The sequence below is a fragment of the Xyrauchen texanus genome, chromosome 38, assembly GCF_025860055.1.
Source record: "Xyrauchen texanus isolate HMW12.3.18 chromosome 38, RBS_HiC_50CHRs, whole genome shotgun sequence".
NCBI classification, from domain to species: Eukaryota; Metazoa; Chordata; class Actinopteri; order Cypriniformes; family Catostomidae; genus Xyrauchen; species Xyrauchen texanus.
This window is the reverse complement of record NC_068313.1, coordinates 23,767,282-23,784,078: the sequence shown is the minus strand read 5'-3', so window position 1 is coordinate 23,784,078 and position 16,797 is coordinate 23,767,282. Positions and strand designations below refer to the sequence as shown.

At 38.3% G+C, this 16,797-nt stretch overlaps 1 protein-coding gene across 5 annotated transcripts in view; it reads right to left on the bottom strand.

Annotated features, from left to right (window-relative positions):
* The window catches only part of bcas3 (BCAS3 microtubule associated cell migration factor), a 286,192-nt gene that overhangs the window by 220,884 nt on the left and 48,511 nt on the right, over nucleotides 1–16,797 (bottom strand). For all 5 annotated transcript variants that reach the window (XM_052109835.1, XM_052109836.1, XM_052109837.1 and 2 more), the window contains exon 14: nucleotides 3,368–3,501. In XM_052109835.1, the coding sequence (XP_051965795.1) occupies nucleotides 3,368–3,501 (134 nt within the window). The remainder of the gene's footprint in view (nucleotides 1–3,367; nucleotides 3,502–16,797) is intronic.

Sequence of the window (16,797 nt, the reverse complement as noted above, 5' to 3'; positions counted from 1 at the left end):
TAATTTTGATCCATCAAATAACTGAAGGACATAGATGAAATTAGACAGGTACATAAATTTGGGCACCCCAACAGAAATATCACATCAATATTTAGTTGAGCCTCCTTTAGCAGAAATAACAGCCTCTAGACCTGTAATGAGTGTCTGGATTCTGGATGAAGGTATTTTGGACCATTCCTCCTTGCAAAACATCTCCACTTCAGTTAGGTTTGATGGTTGCCGAGCATGGACAGCCCGCTTCAAATCACCCCACAGATTTTCAAATGATATTCAGGTCTGGGGAATGGGATGTCCATTCCAGAACATTGTACTTGTTCATCTGCATAAATGCCAGAGTAGATTTGGAGCAGTGTTTTGGGTCGTTGTCTTGTTGAAATATCAAGCCCTGGTATAACTTCAACTTTGTGACAGATTCCTCTACATTATTCTCAAGTATCTGCTGATATTGAGTGGAATCCATGCGACCCTCAACTTTAACAAGATTCCCAGTACCGGCCACACAGCCCCACAGCATGATGGAACCTCCACCAAATTTGACTGTGGGTAGCAAGTGTTTTTCTTGGAACGCTGTGTTCTTTTGCCGCCATGTAAAACGCCCCTTGTTAGGACCAAATATCTCAATCTTTGTTTCATCTGTCCACAGCACCTTCTTCCAAAATGAAGCTGGCTTGTCCAAATGTGCGTTTGCATACCTGAAGCGACTCTGTTTGTGGCGTGTGTGCAGAAAAGTCTTCTTCCGCATCACTCTCCCGTACAGCTTCTTCTTGTGCAAAGTGCGCTGAATTGTTGAACGATGCACAGTGACACCATCTGCAGCAACATGATGTTGTAGGTCTTTGGAGGTGGTCTGTGGGCTGTTTTTGACCATTTTCACCATCTTTCGCCTTTGCCTCTCCGATATTTTACTTGGCCTGCCACTTCTGGCCTTAACAAGAACTGGTGCCTGTGGTCTTCCATTTCCTCACTATGTTCCTCACAGTTGTCACTGACAGCTTAAATCTCTTTTTGTAGCTTTGATAGCTTTTTGTAGCCTTCCCCTAAACCATAATGTTGAACAATCTATGTTTTCAGGTCATTTGAGAGTTCTTTTGAGGCCCCCATGTTGCCACTCTTCAGAGGACAGTAAAAGAGAACAACTTGCAATTGGCCACCTTAAATACCTTTTCTCATGATTGGATGCACCTGTCTATGAAGTTCAAGGCTTAATGAGCTCACCAAACCAATTGTGTGTTCCAACAAAAAGACAAGGGTGCCCAAATTTATGCACCTGTCTAATTTTGTTTTGATGCATATTGCACATTTTCTGTTAATCCAATAAACCTCATTTCACTACCGAAATATTACTGTGTCCTTCAGTTATTTGATAGATCAAAATGAAATTGCTGATCCAAACACCCAATTATTTATAAATGAAAATCATGGAAATTGTCAGGCCTTGCCAGTCACCGCAATAATATACACTTTCTCATATGGATTAATAAAGATTTTAACATTTGTTAACTACTGAAATACAATGCAGTGTCAGGCCTTGCAGTAAAAAAAGATCCCTATAAATCATTAAAAATAATAATAATCTAGGAAAAAAAAAAAAAAAAAAAAGAGTAATATATATAAAAACATTTTTATGGTCAAACGTACATTTAAATTAGTGCCCATTTTGAAAATCATAGTCACCAAAAGCTCAAGTGAAGCTAAAACGCAACAAGCATTTAGCTACCTATTGTAAATGGACACAATCAGAAGTCCAATTCTGTTTCAAATAAACCTTAAGTTGATTCTGGAACTATCATTCATATAGCTGTGCTGAAATGTAAAAAAATAAATCAAATGCAGGCTCTTCTGTGCTTTCAACAGCATATTTACAGGAATTAAAGAGAGAGTGGTTCTGAAGACGCAAGATGTTGTAATATGGTGACCTAGTGGGAATGTTCTCTGGCTACGACCTCATAGCCAAAGTTACAAGCCCCAAGCTTGATCCTGAGGTGCAACAGTAAAAGCTCCGTTCAGGAGCACAATCTAAGCTCTCACAATCTATCGGAGCTATTTTTAGCAACTTTTCTTAAGCTTTATATATATATATATATATATATATATATATATATATATATATATATATAGTATGTTTTTTTTTTTTTTTTTTTCAATCTTGGTTATTGAAAACACATTGGAAAGACTAATAGTTTCAGGTCTTCGGATTCCAGAGTGTTGAAAACTAAACGTGGGAGCCACAGGGGAGGGAGTTTCAGAATAAGCAAATATGTACTGCTGAGAACACAAAGATTCCACGTGGGTAAACGTAATTTTGTTTTGTACTGGGGTTCTCCAAATTAACCTTTGTAGTTTAAAACAGTTGAACAGTAACTAGATCTTTAAATAACCACAAAAGAGCATGTTAACAAATACTAAAACAAAAATTAAAACATTTTCATTGACTGAAATAAAGCTGAACTAAACAAATTTTCATGACTCTAAAACCAATAAAATAAAACGTCAACACATTCAGTTTTGTTATGAATAAAAAGGTCATTACAATATGTGAAACATTAACAACCTGTCTTCAAAAAACATGAAAATGCTACTACTTTAGATAGCAATAACCCTAAACGTCCCGATGAAATGTAACGACGGCAGACCAAAAATAATAAAACTAAAGTAAAAATCTATAGCTATTAAAACTAAACTAAAACTATCATAGAGTGAAAACTAAAAACTAAACTAAATTGAAATGGACATATTGAAATTAAAAATTCAAAACTAGAGTAACCCTGACTTGTATTACCCTACATCCTCCAAAAAAGCCAGAGCCATTTCAGACAGCAGTGCAGTCTTCTTCTGTGTGTGGAACTCAGTGGTACCAAGACTCCTCACTTGACAGTATTTAGACAACACACAGGGATTCACGGACGATGAAAAGCATGTTCATATTGCGCATTTCCAGAGATGTATAAGCACAAGCAACCGTAAACAGTTGTGGGTGGCCCAACAAGACTTTAAATGATTATGCTAATGATTAAAAGAGTCCGGAAAGGCAATATTTCACCTCAATAACTCCCCCGAAAATAGCGTGAGTGTACATAAGCATGTGTATGTCAGCGAGGGATGGGAGGGGGAGCTTTGAAGTTTGACTTAATATCCCACACTGCCCATGTATTATTTCAATGCAAGACAGTTTGTTTTATTGTTGATACATCCTCCATTTGGAGGATACAAATTTATGTGTCAGAGTTTGTGCATGTGTGCTAAAGATGAAGAGATTGAAAAAAATAGCAGATGGGCAGCATGGTAAGTACCGTGCTGCTTACGAATCCCAAAGAAAAGGTTTTTATGTAAATGTATGTGAATGTGTACACATACTGTATTTTCTTACCTTAGCCTCAGTCTCTCCTCTGTGAAGTGTGTACAAATGATGAACCGCACTTTGGGAAGATGCCCATGGGTGAGTCACGATTTGAAAAACGTGGAAGTCATGGCCAAGTGTGTCTGCAGTCACCAACAACATACCTGTAGATCAGAGATAAACTTCCAATCATTTATCAATTCACCAAATGGGTTTTGATTGAAACTAAATAAAATAAAATAAAAAAGCAACTCTTCCCATATTTTTGTAACCCAGGAAGGAGCCTTATCCTTGCACAAGTAGACATAGCCAAACAAGTAACAGAACACAGGTGTCACAAGACAAATTTGTAAAAGTTGTAGTTCTTTTAAACAAAAAATGTGGCACTCATGCATGAGATTCTGAAAAAACAGCAAGACACGGCACAACGGTCAAGGATGTTTGTCTAGCACGTTTGTATAGAAAAACAATAGAAAATAGACAGTGTGAACAGAAAAATCCTGTTTGCTACAAAACAATGTTTCACATGCTTGATGAGAAAATATTCTGGGCTTAAACTTGACTGAGAAGAACATCTAAGTAAAAAAAGATGGCACCCAGGCTGCATTCAAGGACTGAACATTTCATGAAACACGTTTACATGGTTGTAAAGGGCAATCATGTTTCATAGGCCTTCCACTGCAATTTATGTTCTAGAATAAACTGCATGCCAAGATCTTCCCTCAGCTGGAAGGGCTGAGAGTATGTGGATCTGTTTTAAACAACCACAGAAGAACCCAAGTGGAACCTCTAATGACGGAGACTCTCATTTTCCCACTTTTATTTGAAGTTATTGAAACTACAGAAATTATAAGGTCTTACTGTAAACAACACACTTACTAAACCACGGCAGTATAAAACAAAATCTAACCTTCCAGAAAATGCAAATCCGCATACAACTCATTCTTAAAAGCAGTGTGACAGCTCTACAGGCTATTTTTGCACAGAGACATCAAAGTCAGGTCACCACAGCTTTGGAAACTTTCTCCAAGACTAAGATTTAAAGGGATAATTCACCCAAACATGAAAGTTCTGTCATCATTTTCTCACCATCTTGGAAGTTCCAAACTTGCAGGACTTGCGTTCTTTCTTTTATCTTCTGATAAGACGCAAGGCAGAATGTTAGCTTCAGTCACCGGTCATTTACTTGTATAGAACGTTTTTTAAAATGAACGGTGACTGAGACTAACGTGCCGAATATCTCCTCTTCCATTCCACAGATGAAATAAAGTAATTTGGATTTGGAACAACATGAGGTTAATAAAATGGATAAAAGGATTTCATTTTTGGGTTAACCATTCCTTTAAGAAGGATTTAGACTCTCTCAAACTGACTGCTGCTTTAACATGTCAATAACTAACAATTTTCCAATGCTGAATCTTTAATGCCAAGATCACAGAGGGGATTCATTTGTGGCAAGTTGGGTGGTCAGAAAAATAAAAAAAGAAGGTTATTGTTGGAAGTTTAGAAGAACTTGCATAAAAAAAAAGGGCAACAATGGAATCAAGGAAGTTGTAGATGAGCTCATCCACCCTATTTTTGCCCAAATGGTATTTTAGTTTTCACACTTAGAAATATCATCTGCTCGAGGTGTGGCTTTGCCATCTTATCCAGCAGTAAGACAGGAAGCAAAGGGGGAGCAAAAGGAAGGCAGAAAAAGGAAGGGTCACGCTGAGATTGCACCTATGAAAAGAAAAACAGCGAATCGGCCAGCAAATTAGACAGTGGTTAGCTATTTATGCAGTATCAGAAGACTAAACCAAGTTACAGCCTGGCCATAAACTAACCCACGCCCAAAATGAGGTGCCAAGCCACAAGATGCCTTTGTGTCAACTGGGAATACATGGAAAAGAGTGGCTTCTAATTATAGAGGCTACAAACGGAAGTGCAGAGTGATTAGGAATTTAGGCGCTGCGGTATGTTTATCTGGGAGCTTCCTCTCCCTCACCCTGCCACCCTGCAGCTCGCTCACGCTCACCCTGGCTTTGACAAATGATGCTCGCCAGCTTGTAGGGACACAAGTTTGCTGATGGTACAATCTGTTCTCCAAAAGCCAATGGAGACTGGAAACTCAGCGCTGGGGCTTTTGTGGCCTTGTTGAAATACAGAGCCTCATGGAGAGGCGTCAGTTGGTTAGCCTGTGGGAAACTAAATTAAAAAGGAGCACTTCTCCATGCTGGTAAGCTGCCATAAAATTTCAGCAACCTGAGATGTTTACGCAATCTCTGAAACATCCTATTTATATCACCCTAACCTCAAGGCAAAAGTGTGATTTATGACTTTTAGAGAGAAACATCAAGCGTAAGAACTACTCATTTGCTGTGTGTGTGCACGCAATATAAATCTGTCTCCCAGTGGGGTTGGGAATCGAGAACCAGTTCTTATTCGGAACAGGGTCAATTAAAAAAATATATTGAAATCGTATGACTTTAATGACCATCATGCATTTTTCTGATGATGCCAATGGAACATCGTACTAAAATACTGTTAAAATAAGTGCTATACAGCAGTAGTGATGTGCTTCTACCAAATCTACAGCACAAAACACAGTCATTCTATTAAACTGAATGGGAAAACGGATGGGTCAACAGATTAAGTCCCACCTTACAGGTAAAAGAGCCAATCAACTTTTAGATACAATGCATCTACTGTCAATCAACTTGAGAATGTCCATGAGCATTAGCTCTACAAGCTGTAAAAATTTAGTTTTTTAGTATATTAAGAGGTAAAAAGTACAATTTATGTCCTTTGTAATCTTGATTAACTTTTTGAGATTTTGGTCTTTCCCCATTCAAGCAGACAGGAGCTGCACTAGCATGACTGGAAATAGCCTCCCAAGAGCATTCCAAAGATGGCTAACAGTGGACTAACTTGCTAAAAAGACATTGACACAGCGCAACAAATATAATCCAATTCCCGAACCAATGACTCTAGTGAGCCGGTTCATTGGAATCAAGAGCACAAAACAAAGAGTGTGAACAGTGTAGTCTTAAACTGATGACTATTAAGAGCCGGTACTTTTGAATCTACAGTACGAGACACAAAACATGGCCAGTGAAGTGTGGTATCCTATTTAATTATTCAGTTTTTAAATTAAAAACTATATGAATCTCACTGAGCTGGAATAGAACTTCCGTCAGGTCCATCTTAAAATGAAGCAAGACTGTTACAGTGTTATGTTGTGATTTTTCTTGTAATTTCTTGTATGTCTTAAGGCTCTTGAGACATAAATCGGCAGTTACTGATTGGTGATTCATCTGACAATACGTAGTTACAGTTAGGCCTAATATATATATATATATATATATATATATATATATATATATATATATATATACATACACACACACACACACACACACACAGTATCTCACAAAAGTGTGAACCCCTCAAATTTTTGTAAATATTTGATTATATCTTTTCATGTGACAATACTGAAGAAATGACACTTTGCTACAAGGTAAAGTAGTGAGTGTACAGCTTGTATAACAGTGTAAATTTGCTGTCCCCTCAAAATAACTCAACACACAGCCATTAGTGTCTAAACTGCTGGCAACAAAAGTGAGTACACCCATAAGTGAAAATTTCCAAATTTGCAAGTCATTTTGTTAACAATTGTGTACAGATAGATTGTTTCACTTTTAATTGACTACATCACAATTCCAGTGGGTCAAAAGTTTACATACACTAAGTTAAATGTGCCTTCAAGCAGCTTGGAAAATTCCATAAAATTATGTAAAGGCTTTAGACAATTAGCTTTTGATAGGATGTGTACTCAATTGGAGGTGTACCTGTGGATGTATTTTAAGGCCTACCTTCAAACTCTGTGCCTCTTTGCTTGACATCAAGGGAAATCTAAATAAATCAGCCAAGACCACAGAAAACAATTGTGGACCTCCACAAGTCTGGTTCATTATTGGGAGCAATTTCCAAGCACCTGAAGATACCACATTCATCTATACATACAACAGTACGCAAGTATAAACACCATGGGTCCACGCCGCCATCATACTGCTCAGGAAGGAGACACATTCTGTCTCCTAGAGATGAACATAATTTGGTGCAAAACTTGTAAATCAGTCACAGGTAGGAAACAGGGAGACAAGAACCTATATCCACAGTAAAACGAGTCCTACATCGACATAACCTGAAAGGTTGCTCAGCAAGGAAGAAGTCAATGCTCCAAAACCACCATAAAAAGACAGAATACAAGTTTGCAAGTGCACATGGTGACAAAGATCTTAATTTTTGGAAAAAATTTCCTCTGGTCTGATTAATAAAAATGAAACTTTTTGGCCACAATGACGATCATTAAGTTTGGAAGATAAAGGGTGAGGCTTGCAAGCCGAAGAACACCATCCAAACTGTTAAGCAGCATCATGCTGTGGGGGTGCTTAGCTGCAAAAGGGACTGGTGCACTTCACAAAATAAATGGCATCATGAGGAAGGACAGTTATGTGGATACATTGAAGCAACATCTCAAGACATCAACCAGGAAGATCGGTCGCAAATGGGTCTCACAAATGGACAATGAGCTCAAGCATACCTCCAAAGTTGTGGCAAAATTGCTTAAGGACAACAAAGTCAAGGTATTGGAGTGGCAATCACAAAGCCCTGACCTCAATCTGATAGAACATATGTGGGCAGAACTGAAAAAGTGTGTACGAGCAAGAAGGCCTACAAACCTGACTCGGTTACACCAGTTCTGTCTGGAGGAATGGACCAAAATTCATTGTTAGAAGCTCATGGAAGGCTACCCAAAATGTCGGACCCAAGTTAAACACTTTAAAAGGCAATGCTACCAAATACTAAACAAGTGTATATAAAGTTCTGACCCACTGGGAATGTGATGAAAGAAATAAAAGCTAAAATAAATCATAAATCAATCACTATTATTACATTTCACATTCTTAAAATGAAGTAGTGATCCTAACTGAACTAAGTTAGGTCCAATTATTGGATAGCATTTATGGTTATACATATTATTTGACAAGTCATTAAAACATTTGTGCAAATATTATTTTTGCCATAATTGTAATAATTTTTTATCTCTGATTTGTTACATCTGCTTTGTTGAAATCTGAAATGATCTCATCATTTGGCAACAGACTGCAGAAGGCATTAAATGCCTTTTTTCCAAACATTTCTTCATCAAAAGTAAGAATTGATAAATGGAAATGTTAAGGTGTCATAATTGTTCAAATGGAAACATTAAGGAATCGGAATCGTTATGAGGAATCGGAATCATTAAATTACTTACGATTCCCATTTCTATTCATGAGCCTTAAAAAGTGGTGACCAAGGCTTCCCTTTTCATGCTCTCTTGCTGTGTTTTGTTTTTTTCAACTAAATAAGTCTTTAAAAATAAAACATCTGCTAAATCCCACCAAAGCAGCAATGTTTTATTTCAAAAGTGTCCGAGTCATTCTGCCTGACCAACTCCAATGATCTCAGCAGCCCAACAAGGGCTGAGGCCTCCAACCTGGCAAAATCGGATAACTGAAACAAAAGTATCCCATTCAAATTAACAACACCTTTGAAAAAAAGGAAATCTCAAATTATAAACATGTGGATAAACCTTAAAGGGTGAGCACTGGGAATCAATGCACTCCAATAGCAGAGGCACAAACTCTGCTCAATTTGCAAAGAAAAATGAACAAATAAACATATCAATCACTGAGCTTTGTCCTTGAGGTTGCCTGTATCAGTTGTAAAAGCACAACCCCACGAATGAGTGCCTGCATGTATGCTTGTGTTTGTGGTACTTTATGATTCCATTGGACACCCACTCTAGTCACAGGGCATTTTTGGATGTGTTTGTTAAAGCTATAACACACACACACAGGGTTACACATCTCACATCAAAGCCACCCACTCAACCCTAGAGCAAGCAACACTCACTTAGTCCAGAGGCCACCATCACTCCAGAAATCAGATAACAGTACTAGGGAGAGGAGGAGACTGGCATGGGTCAACATGCAGTCAATAACTTGTTAATCTTTTACAGACTAAGTGAGAACTTCAAAATGCTAGGCTGTTTGATCCCAACCTGGAGGCAGCTTTAGCGTGTACATGTGTGGAGCAGAGGATGGGGTGACGAATTGGGGCCTGGCACAGTGACTGCACAGTGTTTCGCGGTGAGCCAGGCAGATGTAATTCCGTCTCCAGTTTCCATTCCTCTGGGCTGCAAGGATGACTGCTATGGATTCCAGAAGGGGCTCGCGAGCACATAACGCAGTGTCGTGTGGCTACAGATACTGTTTATCTAGGCACGATGGTACCACGGATATGCGCTTTAAACATTGTACACTGCTCCTGTGGGCATGCTGGCTTTGAGACGCACTCAGCGCTCTTGACTATGAAACCACATCCACAATTCATTTGAGAGCTTTGTGGAAGGGAGGGGGAAAAAACAAAGTGGGAGGAGGAAAAAAGGTGCCCACGGTTCATTTGATCCACATTCAAGTGTAAAGAAGGAAAATGTTTATGTATTTGCTTTACAGCCAAACCACCTGTAAGCACTTGAATATTAATTGATCATAAAAGGCCTTTTTTCAGTAGGAGGCAATCATTAGTTTCATACAACACTTCAGCGAAATTTGGCATCTAGAGAATCAGAGGAACTAAGGTGACAATGAGGTCATGTTCATGAAGGATGGCAGGGTAGGTTATTGCTAGGTCCATTTAGAATTTTCATACTTTTTCAAATTTTCCTTGATTACTTGGGGGGTAAAATCTGCAGCATGAATTTAAATATAGTAAAATGTGTTGAACAGAAAAAATATTGTTGAACAGAGTACCTAAATCGCATTGATACTTGAATAGAATTGGAAATCTTCTGCAGATTCTGTACAAGTCTTGTTAGGGGTACTTGCAATCATCACAATTATTATTGCTCATACATAAAATTAAGGGGTTTTAAAAAAAATGTAAGCTATAAATCAAACAGCAAGTTGAGGAGGGGTGCGCCTTATCAGCATAGCAACCACCTAGCAACATCCTAGCAATGCACTAAAAACCCCTCAGAACCACCAACTCCCAATCTTGTTATCACCCACAGTTTTCTATGAAATTCTATACAGGCCCGAAATTATTCCAATACGTTCTCAATGTTGATTTGACTAAGTACACAAAATGCAACTGATGCTGGACAGCAGTACAAATCTGTTTCACGTTCAGTGGTGGAAAAGCGCAGTCTCTTTGAAAGCTTAGTCAGTCTAAACAGGCCTTTGTTGGATTTTTTTTAAAAGCATAAAATAAATGAGCTAAACCCCAATCTCTAGATAGGAGTCTGACTGTAGAAAATAGGAGTACAGAAAGAGAGTAATCCTTTCCCAGGAAACAGACATTCGCTATAATCTCTTTCCATTTCAGTGTTCACTTTTATTTTACTAAGTTCTGTTAGCTTATTAATTCTCTGAAACATTCACTACAGCAAAAAAGATTTCCCAATTTTTCATGCTGTGCTTCAGTGTTCATGATGTTGATTCGAGAGATGAGCTCACGATTTATTTAGGACAATGGATGATTCATCGTAGCTGAGGTGTTTGGAAACAAACGTTGGATGGAGGCTAGAGCCAACCGGCTAAGCAACCTAACACAACTGCTTAAAAGCCTAGGAGTGTTAAGGCATAAAACTGTCAGCAAAAATATAGTCCACATAAGCAAATTTCCTACAAAAACAAGCTAGAAACTTGTGGTGAACAAAAGAAGGAACTCTAGTCAGGTCAAGAGTCTGTGGAGAGGAATGGGATGGGGGGAGGGGGACGAGGGAGGATGTTTCCATTGAAGCCTTAAAACCAAAGTGTCTGACCAAGGTTTTACAGCTACAAACTGAGGTACTAACGTCCCAAGACACTGGTTTTATCACCTTTTGGAAACATAAAAAAAGGCCCAGAGCAGGCATTTTGTTTTCTTGCAATAACAGTTAATATGTCTGGAATTTTATATTTTCAACACACTCTGCAGATTCCTTGGTTGTTGAAACAAGGGCAAGTCATACATATTTATACAGATATACACATTTACGGACAAATGCATTCCTACAATAAATTATTGTCTGTTAGTTATCATGCTACTACCTACACTGTAGGTCTTGGTCACACCCTCTACTAAATGTCAACTCTTAATTTTAGCTCAAGGAAAATGTGACTGTTACGAGAGAAATCAATTACAAAAACAAATGTGCAAACACATACTTTTAAAAATAAATAAATACATACATAATTATACTGTACATGAACATCAAATTATTTTTTTTTTAAAAAGAATGACAAAATTTACTAGAGCAGGGATTTTAACAGCTTTTGTGTAATATTTCTCTAGCTGGAAAAAGGTACTGGGGGGGGGGGGGGGGGTATATGCACATTATCAGATTTCATAATGTCATTATAAAAGGGCTTATGCTCCAGGCAAATTCCACTATAATGTCCCGCTTTTCGCTTGCAATGTGCATTAGCAGGCGACATCTCAGCCCAGACCCTTAATCCCTGCTGATTGTCCAACTGTGCTCTCAGGCACGGTGCAGAATGGAATCTGATACACAGTCAAAGCCCCATTTAAAACACACACACCAAAAGTCTGAGAACACTAGTAAAAATGTGTGTTGTGCTTTTCTAATTTAATACAAAACATTTTATTACAAATGTACATATCGGTTATGTGACTTTGTCAGTTCGAACCAATCTGGCCATTCTCAGTTGACCTCTCTCATCAACTAGGTGTTTCCATCCACAGAACTGACGCTCACTGGATGTTTTTTTGTTTTTGGCACCATTCTGAGTACATTCTAGGGACGGTTGTGTGTGAAAATCCCAGGAGATCAGCAGTTACAGAAATACTGTAATGACTCCACAAGTTTATATAACCTGATGATCCATGTTATCCCAACATGGTTTGATTATGTTCCAAAGAGATTCTTGTGTAAAAATCTGACCTTTTCTAAAAAAAAAAAAAATATATATATATATATATAATTTCCGGACTATATAATAACTTTTTTCCCACGCTTTGAACCTCGCGGCTTATACAATGACGCGGCTAATATATGGATTTTTCCCGCTTTCAAATTTTATTAAAAAAAATATATATATAAAAAATAAAAAAAAAAACATTCTGTGACGTGCTCAGTTTTTTGGCGCCGTGAAGCTTTCATTAGACCAATGAAATTGCCGAACGGGTTAAGGTCAAAACAACTTTTTTTGTTTACTGTTTAGATTAAATCGATCGCGCTCAAACTTCCCATCATTCTGATTACGGTAGTAATTTTGTCACCCTCACCATGGCAAAGACATGGAGAAATGCATATGATGCCGCTTTCAAGTTGAAGGCGACTGATCTGGCTGTTGGAAAATAAGCTGCTGCACGGGAGCTTGGTCTTAATGAGTTGATGACAAGGCGCTGGAAACAGCAGCGTGAGGAATTGACTCAGTGCAAAAAGACAACTAAATCTGAGGCTATTCAACTCCGACACCGAAGGAGATGACTTCAGTGGTTTCAGTGCACAGGACGAGGAAGATAGTGACCAATGACTTTCTTGGTAGGCTACGGTTTACTGCAAATGTTTTATTACAAGCGTGTCAGCGGGAGCGTGGTCAAGCGCCTGTCCGGGAGAGAAAAGCTGTAAGGGCGCTTACACCTGCGCTAAATTATGTCTAACACCGGTGTCTAATTTCAAGTGCCCTGCTTCACGTGTCCTTCTTGGGAAAACTGTCACACGGGCACCAGTGTGACAGTTTTCAGCAGGGCACTTGACGTTCCAGGTAAGGCTTTTAATGGCCACAGCAATGTTTACAATCAATTTTATAAAGTTTCTCAATTCTTCTATGCGCCAACACTTCTATACGCTCTCCCCATGCTTTCTGAAATTAGACACCGGTGTTAGACATAATTTAGCTCAGGTGTAAGCGCCCTTACCGCTTTTCTCTCCCGGACGGTCGCTTGACTACGCCCCCGCTGCCACACCGTGTTTCGTTAAAGCCTGAGTAAAGTTAATTTGTTTCAATGTACCGGTAGGCACCTGCGGCTTATAGACAGGTGCGGCTTATTTATGTTCAAAATAATATTTTATTTAAAAATCAGTGGGTGCGGCTTATATTCAGGTGCCCTCAATAGTCCGGAAATTTAGATAGATAGATAGATAGTAGATATATATATATATATATATATATATATATAAATAAATAAAAAAGAGAGTTATCTGGTTTAGATCTTAGTAACTTGGTGTCTATTAAATATGAACAAAATCTATTTTTCAAAATCCTTATTTCAAAGTTCTATAACCTATTTTTTCATAGATCTTGTTCTTGCTATTCTAAATTATTTTTTCTTTTCTTTCAGTCTTTCTTAATAACAATAACTAATTGAATACACTCCAGATGCTGACTGTTTGTTTGTGAGTGACTCACAATAATCACAGGATTGGTTGTTGGTTCCAAATCCGCAACACACAGCCAGACTCTTCAGGTCAACCATCCCCTTAAGAAGCCCGCTAGCAAACACTAGCCAAAATTAACTGGAATAAACTAAGCTGCCTTACGAGATCAGATACCTTGATGCTTATCAGTTCCGTGATTGAGTGGAATTACAGTAATTCTCATGGGCCATAAATCCTGTCCACCCTCACACTGCAAGAAACTGTATCCTTACATCAATTTCTCACTCTGTTATCAAATTAGGTTTGGAAACAGTAAGTGTTTAAAAAGCTAAAGTGTGTACATTTTCAATGTAAAACACTTGCTCCTATCCAAGCTTAAAGGTAAAGCTCAGTTAACAGCATTTGTGGCATAGTATTAATTACCAGAACAAAATAATTTTGTTTTTCCTCCTCTTCTTTACAAAAATAAAAAAACCTGCATTTCACAGAGGCACTTGCAATGGAAATGAATGGGGGCAGTCTGGAATTGTTAAAGTAGTTAGTTTTACAACATATATTCAATTTTACAACATTGTTGCCATGACAACATAACACTGTAAAACCTTTAGCCAATGAACGACTGTAAAAATTACAATTTAAATAATTTCACAGCTCAAATAATCCAATAATACAAGTTAACGGAACAATTAAAGTACTTTTATTAAATTATAAGCTTCAAAACTTCTAAAATTGGACCAATTCACTTCATTGCAAGTGCCTCTGTGTAACTTGTATTGAACCCGTAATATTAATTTAATACACAGTGACAACTATAGTTAAACCAATCGAAGGCTGATTTCCCCAAGAAGTGTAAACATTGTGGCTCTGTGGCACTATCAAAACATTGTTCTGTTTGTTTAAGCATTCTGACCAAACACAGCAACACTGGCTCGACCAGTTGCATTAGTTTGGGGTGGGAATTTTTGTTTAATGTCACCTTTAATGTTTTACGGGAATGACAAGGAGACTGTGAGGGATAGACTTAAGGCCTGTTCACACCAAGAATGATAACTATAATCATAAAATGTAAAAAATAAGTCTAGCTGTAAGAGAATAGCAGTGTACACACCACAACTATAACGATAACGACACAGAGGAACGATATTGTTGGAATCATTTTCAGAACAATCTTTTTCCAGAAAACATTGACAGCAATATTTTTTCTGCAATTTTCTTCAGTATTAGCTGAGATGAATAAAAGACATTAAGGGCATAAATTTACCTCAGGTATTCAGTGCTAATGTCGATCAAAATTGTCTTGTCTCCTTTGAAGTTGTATGCATTTGTTGTTATTTTGGTTTCTTTGCAAAACGTAGAGCAGAAGCAGGTCATCTAAACCCATTTTTTATTTGACTCTGAACATAACTGCAGTGCGCAAAACAAAGTTATCATCTGTTGGGTGTGGACGCTAATATATTTATCTTTATAATTATCGTTATAGTTATCACTCTTGGTGTGAAAGGGCCTTTAACAGTCTCTTCAATGGGCTGTACTATAACTGAAAGTGTTTTGTATTGTTCCACTGATGAAACATTGAAAACAAATGTTCCCAAGACAACATCTTTCCAGTCAAAAATCTAATATAGCACTGCTTTGACTGGGAATAAGATCTATTCAGGAATTTTTCAATTCCGTTTTAGACGCTAGTAGCACAAAAATTACACACTTCAGCAGTAACATCCTCAGAGGAGAGGAAAGAGCAGAGCAGGACAGACAAAAACAGATACTCTGGATAAAGTGAGTACTGTACACCGCTTCTCAGAGCAGCATCCTTTAATTATGCGTCTATGAATAGAACCTCCAACACCACAGCACAAGCGCCAGCTACTAGACTGGCTGCCATTTTCCACTCACCCTTTAGTTGTCCATCCAACACACACTATTGAGATGTATTTCTTGCATAACTGCTTTATGATTTTTTTTGGTCTGTACATTCCAGTCAATGTTGAGTCGCCACATTGTTTCTTTTCAAGTCGGCCTTTACCCTCTATGAAATCAAAACACTCCAGATGGAGCTGTGGTTGGCCCTGTGGCTGGAGTGACACTTTCCACTGTGTCTTCAAATATTTCATTTCGGACAATTCCGGCAAAGCAGCAGAGGCTAAACATCTCACTAGTTAAAAATCACACCGCATTTCACACTGCTGAATGGGCATTTCTAGCAAATCTAAAAGAGCTGTTTTTGATCATGTGTCTAATGATGTCAGGAACGTAAATTACAGCATAGATGCAAACGCAGCTCTTGGGGAAGGCTCGGCTTGACCTCGTTAGTCAGCATCTAGGGGCTCTTTTCTGAATCAAGGACTAGGGGGATTTTTTTCCAGCCTTTTTGGTGCCAAACAATTTCAGAACTCAAAACAATTATTCGAGCCCTTTCGATTCATGACTGAGCAAATAAGGTGATAACAGACACATTCCATTATTTCTGAATAAAGCTGACAGGTGGAAGGTTAAACTGTTTGAAGTTTACAGCACCCCGCTGTTATCTAAATCAAGCCGTCCAGAGCACTCTCCACATGAGGGCAGAGGATGTCTGACAAAGGGCCGCGCTGGGGGTTAGCACTCTAGGGACCTAGGCTGGGGCCTCCCTGGGCTGGGACAACAATCTTCAGTGAAAGAGAATCCAAAAACCTTCAACCAATCCTCCAAATGAGAGAGCAACCACAATTTGTGATTCTCACACACACACACACATACACGTTGTATCACCATAATAAGGATTTCTTCTGTTGGCCAAGTTGGGATGGTAGTTCAGATTTGTATTTAACCTGACAATATTTTCACTAGCCCCACCTAAAAAAAAATGAAATATAGGATAGTTCACCCAAAAATGAAAAATCTCTCTTCATTTACTCACACTCATGCCATCCCAGATGTGTATGACTTTCTTTCTTCAGCAGAACACCAACTAAGACTTTTAGAAAAATATCTCAGCTCTGTAGGTCCATACAATGCAAGTAAAGGGTGATCAGACCTTTGTAGCTCCAAAAATCACAAAAGAAACTTA